This window comes from Pimephales promelas, chromosome 16 (assembly GCF_988280905.1).
Source record: "Pimephales promelas chromosome 16, fPimPro1.hap1.1, whole genome shotgun sequence".
Classification (NCBI taxonomy): domain Eukaryota; kingdom Metazoa; phylum Chordata; class Actinopteri; order Cypriniformes; family Leuciscidae; genus Pimephales; species Pimephales promelas.
Genome location: NC_142784.1, coordinates 32,401,241 through 32,417,887, shown reverse-complemented (window position 1 = coordinate 32,417,887; position 16,647 = coordinate 32,401,241). Strand labels below are relative to the sequence as shown.

The 16,647-nt window shown below is 35.7% G+C and overlaps 4 protein-coding genes across 6 annotated transcripts in view; 1 reads left to right on the top strand and 3 right to left on the bottom strand.

Moving 5' to 3' along the window:
* Positions 1 to 19: 19 nt before the first annotated feature.
* Positions 20 to 5,732, top strand: LOC120470754 (uncharacterized). Its single transcript, XM_039660403.2, has 3 exons — positions 20 to 335; positions 734 to 911; positions 1,799 to 5,732. The coding sequence occupies exons 2-3, from the start codon at positions 809 to 811 to the stop codon at positions 2,758 to 2,760; spliced, it is 1,065 nt and encodes a 354-aa protein (XP_039516337.2). The 5' UTR covers positions 20 to 335; positions 734 to 808; the 3' UTR covers positions 2,761 to 5,732.
* Positions 5,733 to 6,415: 683 nt separating this feature from the next.
* Positions 6,416 to 11,813, bottom strand: LOC120470751 (uncharacterized). The gene is made up of 4 exons (XM_089120742.1): positions 11,527 to 11,813; positions 9,521 to 9,662; positions 8,663 to 8,875; positions 6,416 to 7,693 (listed from the first exon to the last, which is right to left on the bottom strand). The coding sequence occupies exons 3-4, from the start codon at positions 8,745 to 8,747 to the stop codon at positions 6,702 to 6,704; spliced, it is 1,077 nt and encodes a 358-aa protein (XP_088976868.1). The 5' UTR covers positions 8,748 to 8,875; positions 9,521 to 9,662; positions 11,527 to 11,813; the 3' UTR covers positions 6,416 to 6,701.
* A 143-nt stretch (positions 11,814 to 11,956) lies between these two features.
* On the bottom strand, positions 11,957 to 15,051 carry LOC148973416 (uncharacterized). 3 transcript variants are annotated; one of them, XM_089120756.1, is made up of 3 exons: positions 14,892 to 15,051; positions 14,032 to 14,244; positions 11,957 to 12,803 (listed from the first exon to the last, which is right to left on the bottom strand). In XM_089120756.1, exons 2-3 carry the CDS (start codon positions 14,114 to 14,116, stop codon positions 12,019 to 12,021), a joined length of 870 nt encoding a protein of 289 aa, XP_088976882.1. In that variant the 5' UTR covers positions 14,117 to 14,244; positions 14,892 to 15,051; the 3' UTR covers positions 11,957 to 12,018. The 3 variants fall into 3 exon arrangements, with proteins under 3 accessions (XP_088976882.1, XP_088976884.1, XP_088976883.1); XM_089120758.1 differs by lacking the exon at positions 14,892 to 15,051 and adding an exon at positions 14,587 to 14,885; XM_089120757.1 differs by lacking the exon at positions 14,892 to 15,051 and adding an exon at positions 14,690 to 14,885.
* LOC120470772 (uncharacterized) overlaps positions 11,957 to 16,647 on the bottom strand; it is a 61,072-nt gene continuing 56,381 nt past the window's right edge. The window contains exon 12 of the mRNA XM_089120762.1: positions 11,957 to 12,006. The gene's annotated coding sequence lies outside the window, so the exon portion shown is untranslated. The remainder of the gene's footprint in view (positions 12,007 to 16,647) is intronic.

Here is a 16,647-nt window from a genome sequence, read left to right as displayed (position 1 = left end):
TCTTTCCCCATCCAGGGGGCGCTGTCGCTGAATTCTCTCAAACTCGAAGGTGCATTCAAATTTAAGGACGTTTTTAGACATTTCAACCATGTTATAATCATTTAACAATGTTTTCTAACTATGTGAGATACGAACAAACGTTCCATGCACTGTTAAAACGCATTGTTATTAATAATAAATAGCAAATAGTTACGGTAGGGTAAGTGTTCACGACAGTGGAGAGCATTAGCATTATTAAATTAACGTTACATGATGCGAGTTTAAATCGCAAAAGGCATTAAATACATAAAATCGGGACAAGAGACGAGAGAGAGACAGAACAAATACTACAGAAGGTAAAACAAATAAACACATTTATTTAACAGTTATCTATGTCTCTTGACCTGTTTTCTTACAACATTGATCTGTGATCTTACTTTAACATAGTCAGTATCAGCTTGATTAATTATATTCGTTTAAATTAAGCCTTTTGGGGTTAATGTCATGAGATTAATTCATGAATATATTATACTTACTGTTAGCTGTCATCACTGAAATCTTAATCAGCATAAATTATAACTTACAGAATTGGATTTTAACTATGTTGTGTTAAAATCAAAGCATATTATATACATTATTTGGGTTTAAGCCAAAGTATGCTCTTAAATGCAAAGATAAATAATGAAAGACAGACAAGACTGTGAAATAAAACTAAAATATGTGTATTAACTTGTATTATTTTTGACTTTGGCAGACAAGATCATACATCAACTGTCATCCTACATGAGAAGAACAAACAAGCGAGTGCAACAAGTGAAATATATGTACTATGTATACTATAGTTAAGACAGAATTTGTCGAAGAGGAAATTGAAGACAAGAGTGATCCAGAACCATCCAGAATAAAACAAGAAGATAGTGAGGAACAAACAGGTTGGGGTCCATTCTTTGATTCTTCATTGTTGATGGTGGAGGAACATTAAGGTAACAAAGCTTTAGCATTTAGCATTTGGTGGCTGCATTTAAGCAATCATTGGTAAATACGCAGCTAACAAAAATATGACTACGAATGTTTTGCAAAATTATGAAATTGGAAAGCTACTTCCGCCGCCTCACCGGAAGTTTCACCCACTTTATTTTTTACAGGAGCGCCCCTCGGATACTTGTGGATTCCTTTAAATATTTTTTTTGTTTGTTTAGTTATAAGAACGTTCAGGGAAGATTCCGTTTTAGAATTCCGTTTTATGGGAATGTTACTTTTGAATGTTCTTTAAACATTCCGAAACAAATAGTAACATAAAAAATAATAAAAAAAATAGGCAAACTTCCGACTAAAACATTAATAAATAAAACATAACATGAATTAAGAAAAAAAATAATTACACAAAAAATGATTTTAACCTTGATTAGATGGCGTTGAGTGAGAATGACAATGTAATTTTAGCACATCACATACATGATACATTTGTTTGGTAACACTTTACAATAAGGTTCATTAGTTAACTACATTAGTTAGCATGAACTAATAATGAACAGCACTTATAAAGCATTTATTAATCTTTGTAAACTTTATTAAAATTATGTTAACATTAGTTAATGCGCTGTGAACTAACATGAACAAACAATGAACAGCTTTATTATCATTAACTAACATCAACGAAGATGAACAAATACTGCAACAAATGTATTGCTCATGGTTAGTTCATGTTAGTTAATACATTAGCTAATGTTAAATAATGAACCTTATTGTAAAGTGTTACCATTTGTTTATTGAACTGAGTTGGTATGTATTATGGTTTTTTTGTGTGTGTTAATCGTAGACTTGACAGACATAAAAGAAGAAAGTGAAGAACTGAACGAGGTGGAGGAGAAACGTCCATATCGGGAATCTTTAATAGCAGAAGAAACATGTTCAAAGAACAAAACTCAAAGAAGCTTCCCGTGCCCTCAGTGCGGAAAGAGTTTCACACGAAGAGACAGCCTTAAGGACCATGTGAGACTTCACACGGGAGAGAAACCTTTCCGCTGCCACCACTGCGAGAAAAGCTTCACGCGGAAAGAGAGCCTGAAGTGTCACATGCGAACTCACACCGGAGAGAAACCCCACATGTGCCACCAGTGTGGAAAGAGTTTCACGTTTAAAAACAACCTCAAGGTTCACGTGAAGATCCACTCCAGGGAGAAGCTGTTCGTCTGCCCTCAATGCGGAAAGGCCTTGAGGTGTAAAAAAGGCCTTCGGGATCACATCAGGGCGCACAGCGGAGAGAAACCGTTCAAGTGCCATCACTGCGGAAAGACGTTCAAGTGGGCGCACAGCCTCAATAATCATCTGCACTCTCATTCGGGGTTTAAGCCTTTTAACTGCGTTCATTGTGGGGAAGGTTTTACCTCGTCGTCCATTCTGAAAAACCACCTGAGGGTTCACACAAACGAGAGGCCGTATGTGTGCTCTCTGTGCGGAAAGAGTTTCGTATGGCCGGGCAATTTTAAAGAGCACCAGAAAAGACACAGGGGCGAGAGAGATCATGCGTGCTTCGAGTGCGGCAAGACTTTTACCACGGCTAAACGACTGAGGGAGCACCAGAGGATTCATACGGGGGAAAAGCCTTACAAGTGCTCACGCTGCGATAAGGGATTCACTCAGTCTGGCTCGCTGAAAGTCCACGAGCGAGTTCACACTGGGGAGAAGCCGTACCACTGCCCAAACTGTGGGAGGAGCTTCTCTCAATTGGCAAATTTTATCACTCATAGTAAAAAGCATTGCAAGAACTCGTCACAGTGAGAAGGCAAGTGAATTACGTGTGGATGAACTGAATATGAAGAGTTCAGATGGAAAAGCCTCTAAGTGCCATTTGAAATTTTCTTCTAAAATGATCATTTTTATCAAGCTTGTATATTTAAGTTCAGTGATTTCACTTAAATGGCAATGAAGATTACCTATTAATTGCCATTTAAGTGAAATTACTGAACTTAAATATACAAGTTTGATAAAATTGATCATTTTAGAAGAAAATTTCAAATGGCACATCTGAACTCTTCATATGTTTCTCCCAGGCATTGGTGTTATTCCATGAGTTTAAAGGATTTTGAAGGCCGATACCGATACGAATATTTTTGGGTTTTAAAATGCGATATATCGGCCGATGTTTTTTTAAATTTTTTATTATTAAATATTGTTGGATTTCACACTCGTGTAAAAGAAAAGCGAACTTTTCTGCACAAGATACGTTTGATACTTTTTCTCTATGTCTAAATGTTCACTCCTCGCAAGTCTAACTTACATTTTACAATGCAGGGACTGTAACTAGAGATATGCTAGTTATAAATACAGTAATCATTACTTTATTTAGGCAGAAAAAGTTAATTGTGGTTTCCAAGCTCATTAATGTTAACGTTAGCGGTCTTTAGCCTGCTTTGTGGTTAGCTAGTCTATGATGAGCCATAATTTAGCAATAGATAACATCATACTGCAAATTGTAAAACATACATTTTCAATATAACAGGCCAAGGAGAGATGATTAAAGCGTGTTTCGTCCATTTTTATTTTATTTTTTAAATATTAATTTATTTAAAATGCCTAATATCCGATATATCGGTCTGGCTCTAGTTTATTTCAATACCAGTTTGTGTCCTTAAGTAGAGACTGAACCTTATCTGGATGGGTGAAAGGTTCAGCGGGTGAAGAGGAACCTTGAAAAGAGTATAAAGGCCGTCTCATCTCTTCCTGTGGTGTGTCACTCTCTCTAGCATAACTTTTGTGTACTAGACTGAACCTATTTTTGCAAGAATAAATACTGAGTGTCTCTTACGCAGTGATGATTTTAACAGAATTTTTGCCACAACAGGAGTTACCAGCAGATCTGACTGGAGTTATCACATCCTGACGTCAACCCTAAAACCGTATTCTGGACAAATGTGGGCAAAATAGTTTTGATTTATTTTTTAAAAAAATACTTCCCTTGATCTGAGCGGTACAAGAGTTGAGACTACTTTTCCTAAGTTTGCCTCCTGAACACACAATTTTTTTTACTGAATTCTACAATGTTAAGTGGGTGATAAAAAACAACTTCTTAATCTTGTATTTGGGTCAAAAATGGGCACCCATAGAAATGAATGGGAATAACTGTAATTTAGAGGATTCTAAAATAAGCCAAAATAAGACACCAGGTGACGGCAAAGTCACTTCATCTTTAGGTTTTAGCTCTAAGAACTTATTGGAATGATATTTTAATGTAGTTAAATAAATAAATAAAACTACATTGTAATTAATTTACATAGAAAATATGGTACTTTTTGAAGTAAATAAATTCAAAAATACCCCCAAAATAAAAAAAAACACCATAAATGGATAGACAAAACTTTATCGAAGACAGTGATATAACATTTATAATAAATAAAAATTAGGATCACACCTGTGTCCTTTGTGCCCATGTCCACAATTACAGTATTAAGGGCTATAAAGTGAATGTGGTTTGAGGGCTACGGAGTTTCAGGCTGATTTATGCCCGATTTTCCCCTCACGAGAATCTGAGAAAAATGTTGTTGATTACCTCGATCGGTTCCGATGTTCGGCGCAGACTATCTGGTAGTGTGAGGCTTTCACAGATCGAGTCTTGCACCTCCGGATCTACTCTCACACAAATCGGGATCGCCCCTTTGGGAAAAAACAGTCTTCCAGAGACATGTTTACTCAAGTTATCTCAAAACGTTAGCACAAAAAAACATTATTTATACATTATAAGTGCACATTTGTTGATTATACTTCCTACATATTATTTCCTTTACTCAGTTAATAGGTCCCTCAACACTAGATTTTGGTTTTGCAAGTCTTGTAAGACGAAGTATAAAAATTACAAAGTGTTATTTAAGCAAAAATGTGTTTAAACTTTTATATTTTCATCAGCACTGAAAAAAAGCACTGAAAAAATACTCCAATAATATAAAAGTGCTTTTTATTCCTCTTGATGTTACTAGAAGCCAGTTCAGTTCTCTATGCATCACTTTTCATTTTAATTATATACAAAATGCCATGGCGCTTCTCATTAATATTTTCTGATCAGGTTACGTACACCACTAAGGCAATTTAAAAAATATCTTAAATAGGACAAAAAAAGTTTGTTTGTTTGTCTATGTCTATTTTAACATTTATAAAAAAAATAAATAAAGGAACAGTTCACTTTGAAATTATTTTTTGATATGTTTTAGCTCACCTCAATGGCATCCAAGATGTAGGTGTCTTTGTTTTTTGTGTGTACTTACATTTACGAGTCATTAAATCGTGTTTAATCTGACACAACTGGTGTGTCACAGGGTAGGTGGTGCTTGTATAATAAATAAAGGTTTCCGAGTCAGTGATAAGATTGTGTGTATGCATTTTTTTATTACATACCCAGTAATTAATATACCATTAATGTAATCAATAATAAAGAACTTACAACTAACTAAATATTTTTTTCGCCTTTGCGTTCTCTTTTAGTCCCGCCCCCACAAAAACCTGATTGGATAATATACAAAACTGACACCTGGCCACCCAATAGAGCATCACAGTATCCCGCCCACAGCCCGAGGGAGCGCTGCTGCCGGAAGTAAATTTCCCATTCATTTCTCCCATTGACATTTTGTAAAATCCATATCTAAAGAGTTTTAGAGCATGTCTGAGGATAACCAGCAACGGCTGAACTCATAAGCATACAACATATCATTTCGAGTGAAAAAACAAAGATAAAATCGAAAAAAAAACGTTAAGGGTAACTTACAAGCCTGTGTACATATTTTCATTTCCGAGGAAATGAACTACTCCTCCCATAAACCACCGTGCCTCACTAAAGTTGACCCGTGAAAGAGCCTTTTGAGTGACTTCCAAATCTGACGGCGGCCACGTGAACTTTTTCCTCCAGTGAATTTTATATCGTGAATATGCAGGTAAACTCCTTTTCCTCGATTTACTGAAGCTTATGCACATGCTAAAACATTGAGCATCTGGCTCGCTCATTGGCTGGCCTGCGCAACTGAACATCCAATGGCGCGGGGGCGATTCAGAGGTGCGACCAATGAATTTAGCCCTACGTCATTACATGATCTTCAGTCTCACGTACCTTCGCGGGGTTTTGGACACGTGACACGACTTCCACCAATCAGATGCATCACTGTGGGATTGTTCAGGATTGTGGGTAATGAAGTACTTATCCAATACATCGCGAATAAAAGGCATTTATCTTAAAACAAGGTTAGTGCCCCATGAACTTTTGGCATTTATATGAGCATATACAATCGCTTAGTACAGCCGTAGCTGGTTTTAAGTCTACCATGTATGGTTACGTTTTTATGGCTTGTATCTCAAATGTCAATGGAGAATCTGTATTGAATTTTTACTTCCGGCACCGGCTGTGGGCGGGACTGTGATGACCAGGGAGGTTCAAGGGCTACTCACAACAGAGGATATTTCAACACCTCACATTTTATAAACCCATATTAATACAAAAAGAAAAAAGAAAAGTTGTTTCCAGGGACAATTGACCTGGCCCATATTTCAGGACATAGCTACTATATTTCTGTTAGCAGAACACAAAAGAAACAATACATAAATTCAGGGTCTACATCAATAATATTCTTGTTCTCAAACTTATAAAACACTAATCTCGTGGCATTTCACAGCAACACTAGTTTATTAGTTAACTAACAACACATTTAGGCTACTTTATGTGAATCTAACAAAACATTTGCTCACTGTGACACAGAACAATGCTTTCTAATATGAGTCACTTGACTACTAGAATTGTCGTACGGCTTCACTACAGTGTGAAATCGCTTGTGTAATTTCAGGAATCCAGACTCAGCGAAACTCTTTTCACACTGTGAGCACTTGTAAGGTTTTTCTCCAGTATGAATTCTTCGGTGCAGTTTCAGATGAAAAGATGTAGTAAAGCTCTTCCCACAGTCAAAGCACAAATGATATATCAATTTGTGTGTTTTCTGGTGCTGTTTAAAACTGTCCTGCCTTGAATAACTCTTTCCACAGAGAGAACACACATAAGGCCTCTCACCTAAATGAATGTTTAGGTGATCTTTTAGTTTTGATGATGAAATAAAATCTTTACCACACTGATCACAGTTAAATGGCTTTTGTCCAGAGTGAATGAGCAGATGAGCACTGAGAGTTGATGCATGAGAAAAGCTCTTTCCACACTGAGTGCATGTATACGGTTTCTCTCCAGTGTGAGTTCTCATGTGTGTGTTAAGGTTTCCTTTATGTGTGAAACTCTTTCCACACCGAGTGCATGTATACGTTTTCTCTCCAGTGTGAATTCTCATGTGTGTGTTAAGATCTCCTTTACGTTTGAAACTCTTTCCACACTGAGTGCATGTATACGGTTTCTCCTTAGTGTGAGTTCTCATGTGTGTGTTAAGGTTTCCTTTATGTGTGAAACTCTTTCCACACTGAGTGCATGTATGCGTTTTTTCTCCAGTGTGAATTCTCATGTGTGAGTTAAGGTCTCCTTTACGTTTGAAACTCTTTCCACACTGAGTGCATGGATACGGTTTCTCTCCAGTGTGAATTCTCATGTGTGTTTTAAGGTGTCCTTTATGTGAGAAACTCTTTCCACACTGAGTGCAGGTGTGCGTCTTTTTGGCTTTTGTTCTATGAATTGTAAAGTTACGATGTTCCTCCTCCACTTCATTCAGTTCTTGTCTTTCCTCTTTCACTCTCACCTGGTCTAAAACACACAGAAATACAGTTAGAATCAGTTCAAGTGAACCCTTATTTATTAGCAGGAAACAACAAAGATCTTTCACTTTTTGCTCTGTCATTCAATGTTAATATAGTAAAAATGTTTGACAGTGTTGTCACGATACCAAAATTATTGTTTAGATACCGATACCAAGTCAAGTATTGCGATTTTGACAATTTTCCTGAAAAGGAAAAGTATTTCTTACAAGGTGTTTCACATCCACCTCATTTGCGTAGGTCTGTGCTCTTTAAATTCTGTACTAACCTAATATAAAAAAATCACTGACAAACATCCACATGCTCTGATTATAATAGCCTATGGATCATTTTAGCTGATGTTTCGTATGCTTTATTTTAGCAGCTTGCAAATTGTTTATGCCATTTATTAAAGTTGGGGGTAAAGTTCTGGAAAGTAACTGGACAACATCTCCAGTTAACTAGCAGAGAATCAATTTAGTTTGCAATAAAATAAGAGATCTAGCGTTAAGATTTGTTGTTTTTTAAATCAAGTGGAGCGCTCTTTTCCGCTGTTATCTGTTATCTATCAGTGGATTTGGATTTATTTTTTACAGTCTATGATTTGGACGCACCATCTTCACTCGGACTCGCACTTCAATTGATCGTCGTTGCAGAGACTATTGTGTACATGCCGCCGGATGGTGTTGCCAAGAACTTGTAATGTATAACTATCAGACCGGCACTCGCGGCCTCGAAACACTCGCGGCCCACTTGGAAAAGTCCCGTCTCTCCGGAATGCCACTCCGCTACTGACCAGTGGCCACGGTGCTTGTGTATGCAGCCATCTCGCTGTAGTGTTTGTCTCACTAGTTTGTTATATAACTGCTATATACAAGGTTATGATCATTTGGATGTATATCATTTATCATCCATATACTGCTTATTAATTCACATCTACCAAAGCATCAACAATGAAGAATCAAGAATGGACACCAACCTATTTGTTCCTCAGTATCTTCATGTTTTATTCTGGATCGTTCTGGATCACTCATTTCTTCAATCTCCTCTTTAATAAAGTCCATCTTTACTCTAGTACGGCACACAGATTCACCTGGAGTGTCTCCTGCGTGTTCAGATGCACTTCTAGCCTTGATGATGAGAATATTCCCAGTATTTATTGCTGAATTATTTTGAAAGGGCTGTGATCACTCTGAAACAAGAGAAGAAACATAAATTACTGATTTAAAAAAAAAACAATTCCACAAAAGTTATTATCTTTCTTCATTATAACTCATTCTGAGATTCCTCAGATATCAACAACAATTTGAAGAAACTGTAACGAAGTAATGTAAATTTAATTCAGCATTATATATAAATAACAACCGATCTTCATGTTTGTCTACATTTAACTGACTGGTGAATAAAATGCTCTTATGTTCTAAGAACAATATAATGAAAATGAATGAAACTAAAATAAAGCAGTTCTTTATTTAATCTACAGTCGAAGAAATATTTAAAAAATAAAAAAATAGTGTATTATTCCTACCGAAAAATAGCATGGAATAACAGGAAACAAGTTAAATTTAGGCTTAAAAACACTCAAATATATGTTATTTTAAAAGAAAGCAGGACATAAATTGATGACCAACGTGATTAATGAGGTAAATCCGACCTTCATGTATGTATTGAAAATTAACTTTGCTCAGACGAATTACACGATATTCTCGGTTCTGTGGTGCAATAGAAATGCAGTCATGTGCTTATAATTATAATTACTTATTGATATAATTAAACCTAAACACTAAATATTAACCAGACAAAAATTAATTTCGCATTTGTTTACAAAAGATCTCACCCTGTCCACTGCCGTGTTGCCGCCGCAAACGTGTTCAGAACTGTAGTAAACATCTGCCGTACGGCGCATGCGAGTGTCGCATTGAGCAGCAAACACTCAATTCTTCCTCCAGGAGGCGCTGAATGACTCCGAAAACCGAAACCTTAAAAGACCAAAATATCCTTTTGTAGTTCAGTCTACAAACAAAGTATTATAGTTTAAATATAGTAAGACCAAATAACAAACAAAAAATCCACAAGATAAATCTCCAGTGATGCGTTAAAACACACACAGTGAGAAAACAAACACAGTTTGAACCGTGTGATTAAACTATTTATGGAGATAGTTTCCTCTAAATCTGAAAAATCAAACCATTCTTTTTTTGTTTTTGTTTTAGAAAAGGGACCACGTACAAGTATTAACATATGCCTACATATTTCCATTTAATGCATTTGTTTGAAAACGTATCTTCCATTGAACAACAAACAAAGCAAATTATTTTAAATAATGTGAGCAGCAGGTCTTTCTTTATACATCATGTACATCTAGACACAGCTTCATTTTATCATTATACTGGACATGCTGAGGCAATATTCTGGTCTGTTTTGGTATTTATTTTATTATTAGATTGTTAGAGGGACAATGCACTTTTTTTTAATCTTTATAGTTATGAAATGGTTTCTTTCCGCTGTGAATTATGTGATTCGTAAGATTCCCTTTTTGCACAAAACTCTTTTCACACCGAGAGCAAGTGAAAGTGAAGTGGTTTCTTTCTTCATTTAGTTCTTCCCTTTCCACTTTTACTTCCATCAAGTCTAAAAGGGAACATATTAAATAATCTAAATTAAATCAAATACAAAAGATAAAAGTAACAACAGTAAATGTAATCTTTAATGATATGATATAATGTATATGATGAAAAATGTTCCTCAGTAGTCAGTAATAATGAAGAATCGAGAATGTTTGTTCTTCAGTATTTTGTTTTATTTTGCATGTTTCTGGATAACTGACGTCCTCATTCTCCACTTTAACAAACTCCATAGTATGTATTAATAACATTTATTTACCATAGTATGTCACATAGATTTCAATTATTGTTACATCTGCGAATGGTTGCATAAATCTATTTAAGACTAGTCTTGCAAGTTAGTCGTCTAATTTTTGTTTTTTGTTTTCAGGCCGTGTCCACACGGACACGGGTATTTTTATGCCGTTCGTCCACACTGAAACCGAAATTTTTTGAAAACCCCTGCCAGGGTGAATATTTGCTTTTATGAAAGCGCAATAATACGAGAAAGAGTTTGCAAAGAACGTTCAAACCCATTAGAAGTCCTTTCTGAAAATGAACTGCTGGAGAAGCTAAGGTTTCCTAGACATGCAAAACAACAACTAGCAATTGACATGAAGGAGCATTTGAGGCCTGAAACTTCAAGACATTTTAGCATCCCTATGTCTAGCTCTACGCTTCTTTGCCACTGGATGTTTTATAAACACAGCTGCAGACTGGGGTACACACGTCTACAGCATCAATAATTATTCATCAGTATTATTAACTGTAATTGGATGAGCAAATTTGTGAGGAACCCACTTTGGAGATTAACGAGGCACCCGATTGTTGTTTTTCTGCATTTCCTTCAAGTCTCTTTTCATTTAGGTATTTTTTTTTTATTTCTTTGAGTAAGTGTTCAATTAAATCATTTTCAATAATATTCTTGTTCTCTAACATATAAAAAAAAATCTTACGGCATTTCACAGCAACACTAGTTTATTATAGCCTGACTTCATCATACTCTCATATTCCTGTCAGAAGATGAGTGAAACTCCTCCGTATGGCTTTGATTATGAGGCGTGTCTTAACCGAATCAGGAAAAACAACAACTCTGCACTCAATTGGATAGTCGGTAAACCTACAACCAATCAGAGCAACGCGGTAAGTCAGCTACTTTGCATACAGTTGTCAACTAAAGAACGTAGCCTACTTTATTTATTTTAGAAGTTAAATAACGAGTGTCGCTTCTTTTACTTACTCCTCTATGAATGCGACCAAAGGAGAAACCACAACGACCACAGGCTTTTCATTACGTCCCATCTTCTTAGCGACCGTAAGAGCCAGCTGATAAGTTACACTTTTCCCGAATCATGTTGGAAGGACGCCAAAAATATGTTTCCGATCGACAAATGCCTTGATTGCAGTTCTCTGTTTGTCTATTAAAATTAATGCGCTGTCGATTTATTTTACAGCGGAATCTATACATCTCAATTCTCCAGCTGAAGTCATCTTTGACACGCGCTCTTTGATAACGTGATGATTACGTCCCTGCAGATCACCTGTCTATCATCGTTTAAAGCCCGCCCTGGCAATTTAATTGGCCCGATCATTTTTTGCCAGATCAAAATTAGTCCTCAATGGATCGAGTCCAGACCGAACTTCCCGACCAAAAAATGTTGTGGGCGGAGTTCGGGCTGGCATCCAGGCTAAGTTTATTAGTTAACTAACTACACATTTACTTTATGTGAATCTAACAAAACATTTGCTCACTGTGACACAGACAATGCTTTCTAATATGAGTCACTAGACTATTTGATCGGGTGAAACTCTTCCCACACTGAGTACAGTAGTACGGCTTCTCTCCAGTATGAAGTCGCTCGTGTTCTTTCAGGTGTCCAGAATGAGTGAATCTCTTGTCACAGTATGAGCACTTGTAAGGTCTTTCTCCAGTATGAATTCTTTGGTGCCGTTTCAGATGATCAGATATTTTAAAGCTCTTCCCACAGTCAAAGCACAAATAATCTTTCACTTCATTGTGTGTTTTCTGGTGCTGTTTAAAACTTTTCAGTCTTGAAAAACTATTTCCACAGAGAAAACACACATGAGGCTTCTCATCTGAATGAACTTTCAGGTGTTGGAGTAGATTTGATGATGAAATAAAATCTTTACCACACTGATCACAGTTAAATGGCTTTTCTCCAGAGTGAATGCGCAGATGATAACTGAGAGTTGATGCTTGAGCAAAACTCTTTCCACACTGAGTGCATGTATACGGTTTCTCTCCAGTGTGAATCCTCATGTGTGAGTTAAGGTGTCCTTTCTGTGTGAAACTCTTTCCACACTGAGTGCATGTATTCGGTTTCTCTCCAGTGTGAATTCTCACGTGTGAGTTAAGGTATCTTTTCTCTCTGAAACTCTTTTCACACTGAGTGCAGGTGTGCGTCTTTTTGGCTTTTGTTCTTTGAATTGTAAAGTTACGATGTTCCTCCTCCACTTCATTCAGTTCTTGTCTTTCCTCTTTCACTCTCACCTGGTCTAAAACACACAGAAACACATTATCTGTGAAGAATCAGTTCAAGCGAACCCTTAATTAATAGCAGAAAGCAACAGAGATCAGATCTTTCACTTGTTATTTATTCATTCATTGTTAACCCTTGTTTTTTTGATCACTTTGCCTGTGTTAAAGCTAACTGCAAAAAATTTGGCACAGGTGTGTATTTTTATTGGAATTTTATTATTTCACCGTCATTTTCTTTAAAAAATATTTTTTGCATTAGGTACAAAAAATACTCCCTCTCAGCACCTTTTGGTCAAAAATGTCCCCATTGAAACCCATTAAAACTGCCATTTTTAATCCCCGGTTCAGTTAACTATAAAATTATGCAATCTTTGTTAAGAGGCTTTCATTCTGATGGCAAGGCTTCAAAATGTTATTTTTTACTATTTTTTATCAGATTGTGTCATTTTTTTTAAGTTTGTCCTATAAAACAAATATCGCTTTATTCCTGTTTTCTGGTTTGGCATATTATAGAGCCAACTGGATAAATTATGCAACAATATTTGAGTGGGTGTGTTGGTATGGATGTCAAAGTGTGGTTAGTATGTGTGTTATAAAAAAATATGTGTGTGTGTGTGTGTGTGTGTGCATGTGTGTGTCTGTAAGACTGAGAGAGAAAAACTGCAAATACAAATCCAATCACTGTGAGCTCCAGTGGGGTTTTGCTGCCACCCAATGGGGAAAATATGTTACTACGCCCAAACAAACTGTTACCGAAAGCTCATTTTTTGAGATATCATCCTCAAATTTGGAACACAATCTATTTAGATTTATTGCTTTAATTTAATGCTGTTTTGAGTTCAACCTGATTTATATATATTTTATATAAAATATTTTTTAATACATAATTTTCATAAACTTGTACCTATATAACTTTTTTTTTAAATTTACTTATTATTATTTTTTTACTTCAGCAATACTCTGCAATGGGTCGTCTTTAAAATGATACCAAACTTAAGTCTGTGCTCCAAAGCGTCACATTTTTATGACAGTTTTTTGACATGGACATTTTTGTCCTCTTTTTACCTATGTGTAACTTTTTTTTTTAATTGATGCACAAGGGTTAATATAATAAACATGTTTGACAACTGTTATATACAAGGTTATTATGATCATTTGGATGTATATCATGTATCATCCATATACTGCTTATTAATTCACATCTATCAAAGCATCAACAATGAAGAATCAGGAATGGACACCAACCTGTTTGTTCCTCAGTATCTTCATGTTTTATTCTGGATGGTTCTGGATCACTCATGTCTTCAATCTCTTCTTTAATAAACTCCATCTTTACTCTAGTACGGCACACAGATTCACCTGGAGTGTCTCCTGCGTGTTCAGATGCACTTCTAGCCTTGATGATGAGAATATTCCCAGCATTTATTGCTGAATTATTTTGAAAGGGCTGTGATCACTCTGAAACAAGAGAAGAAACATAAATTACTGATTTAAAAAAAAAAAAAAACAATTCCACAAAAGTTATTATCTTTCGTCATTATAACTCATTCGGAGATTCCTCAGATATCAACAACATTTTGAAGAAACTGTAACGAAGTAATGTAAATTTAAAAATTCAGCATTATATATAAATAACAACCGATCTTCATGTTTGTCTACATTTAACTGACTGGTGAATAAAATGCTCTTATGCTCTAGGAACAATATAATGAAAATGAATGAAACTAAAATAAAGCAGTTCTTTATTTAATCTACAGTCGAAGAAATATTTAAAAAATAAAAATAGTGTATTATTCCTACCGAAAAATAGCATGGAATAACAGGAAACAAGTTAAATTTAGGCTTAAAAACACTCAAATATATGTTATTTTATAAGAAAGCAGGACATAAATTGATGACCAACGTGATTAATGAGGTAAATCCGACATTCATTGAAAATAAACTTTGCTCAGACGAATTACACGATATTCTCGGTTCTGTGGTGCAAAAAAAGAAATGCAGTCATGTGCTTATAATTATAATTACTTATTGCTATAATTAAACCTAAACACTAAATATTAAACAGACATAAATTAATTTCGCATTTGTTTACAAAAGATCCTCACGCTGTCCACTGCCGTGTTGCCGCCGCAAACGTGTTCAGAACTGTAGTAAACATCTGCCGTACGGCGCATGCGAGTGTCGCATTGAGCAGCAAACACTCAATTCTTCCTCCAGGAGGCGCTGAATGACTCCGAAAACCGAAACCTTAAAGACCAAAATACACTTTTGTAGTTCAGTCTACAAACAAAGTATTATAGTTTGAATATAGTAAGACCAAATAACAAACAAAAAATCCACAAGATAAATCTCCGGTGATGTGTTAAAACACACACAGCAAGAAAACAAACACAGTTTGAACCGTGTGATTAAACTATTTATGGAGATAGTTTCCTCTAAATCTGAAAAATCAAACCATTCTTTTTTTTTCTTTTTTGCCATTTCACAGCAAGTAAAGGGACAAAAGCAACATTTGACTCTCAGAGAATAGGTACATATTTTTTGTTTACAAATGAACTTTTTTGATTTTTGTTTGTTTAATTTCTTTATTAGAAAAGGTACCACGAACAAGTATTAACATATGCCTACATATTTCCATTTAATGCATTTGTTTGAAAACGTATTTTCCATTGAACAACAAACAAAGCAAATTATTTTAAATAATGTGAGCCGCAGGTTTTTCTTTATACATGTACATCTAGAAACAGCTTCATTTTACCATTACACTGGACATGCTGAGGCAATATTCTGGTCTGTTGTGGTATTTATTTTATTATTAGATTGTTTGAGGGACACTGCATAATTTTTTTTTATCTTTATAGTTATGAAATGGTTTCTTTCCACTGTGAATTATGTGATTCGTCAGATTCCCTTTTTGCACAAAACTCTTTTCACACCGAGAGCAAGTGAAAGTGAAGTGGTTTCTTTCTTCATTTAGTTCTTCCCTTTCCACTTTTACTTCCATCAAGTCTAAAAATGAACATATTAAATAATCTAAATTATATCAAATACAAAAGCTAAAAGTAACAGCAATAAATGTAATCTTTGATACGATATATGATGAAAAATATTCCTCAGTAGTCATTAATAATGAAGAATCGAGAATGTTTGCTCTTCAGTATTTTGTTTTATTTTGCATGTTTCTGGATAACTGACGTCCTCATTCTCCACTTTAACAAACTCCATAGTATGTATTAGTAACATTGTCAGAAGATGAGTGAAACTCCTCCGTAGGGCTTTGATTATGAGGCGTGTCTTAACCGAACCAGGAAAAAACAACAACTCTGCACTCAATTGGATAGTCGGTAGACCTACAACCAATCAGAGCAACGCGGTAAGTCAGCTACTTTGCATACAGTTGTCAACTAAAGAACGTAGCCTACTTTATTTATTTTAGAAGTTAAATAACGAGTGTCGCTTCTTTTACTTACTCTATGAATGCGACCAAAGGAGAAACCACAACGACCACAGGCTTTTCATTACGTCCCATCTTCTTAGCGACCGTAAGAGCCAGCTGATAAGTTACACTTTTCCCGAATCATGTTGGAAGGACGCCAAAAATATCTTTCCGATCGACAAATACCTTGATTGCAGTTCTCTGTTTGTCTATTAAAATTAATGCGCTGTCGATTTATTTTACAGCGGAATCTATACATCTCAATTCTCCAGCTGAAGTCATCTTTGACACGCGCTCTTTGATAACGTGATGATTACGTCCCTGCAGATCATCTGTCCATCATCGTTTAAAGCCCGCCCTGGCAATTTGATTGGCCCGATCATTTTTTGCCTGATCAAAATTAGTCCTCAATGGATCAACTAATG

Coding starts and splice junctions, on each gene's coding strand:
- LOC120470754 (XM_039660403.2), top strand. CDS start 809: ATGTATACTATAGTTAAGACAGAATTTGTCGAAGAGGAAATTGAAGAC. Junction 912..1,798: donor AGATAGTGAGGAACAAACAG/GTTGGGGTCCAT, acceptor TGTTAATCGTAG/ACTTGACAGACATAAAAGAA.
- LOC120470751 (XM_089120742.1), bottom strand. CDS start 8,747: ATGGACTTTATTAAAGAGGAGATTGAAGAAATGAGTGATCCAGAACGA. Junction 7,694..8,662: donor AGATACTGAGGAACAAATAG/GTTGGTGTCCAT, acceptor TGTGTGTTTTAG/ACCAGGTGAGAGTGAAAGAG.
- LOC148973416 (XM_089120756.1), bottom strand. CDS start 14,116: ATGGAGTTTATTAAAGAAGAGATTGAAGACATGAGTGATCCAGAACCA. Junction 12,804..14,031: donor AGATACTGAGGAACAAACAG/GTTGGTGTCCAT, acceptor TGTGTGTTTTAG/ACCAGGTGAGAGTGAAAGAG.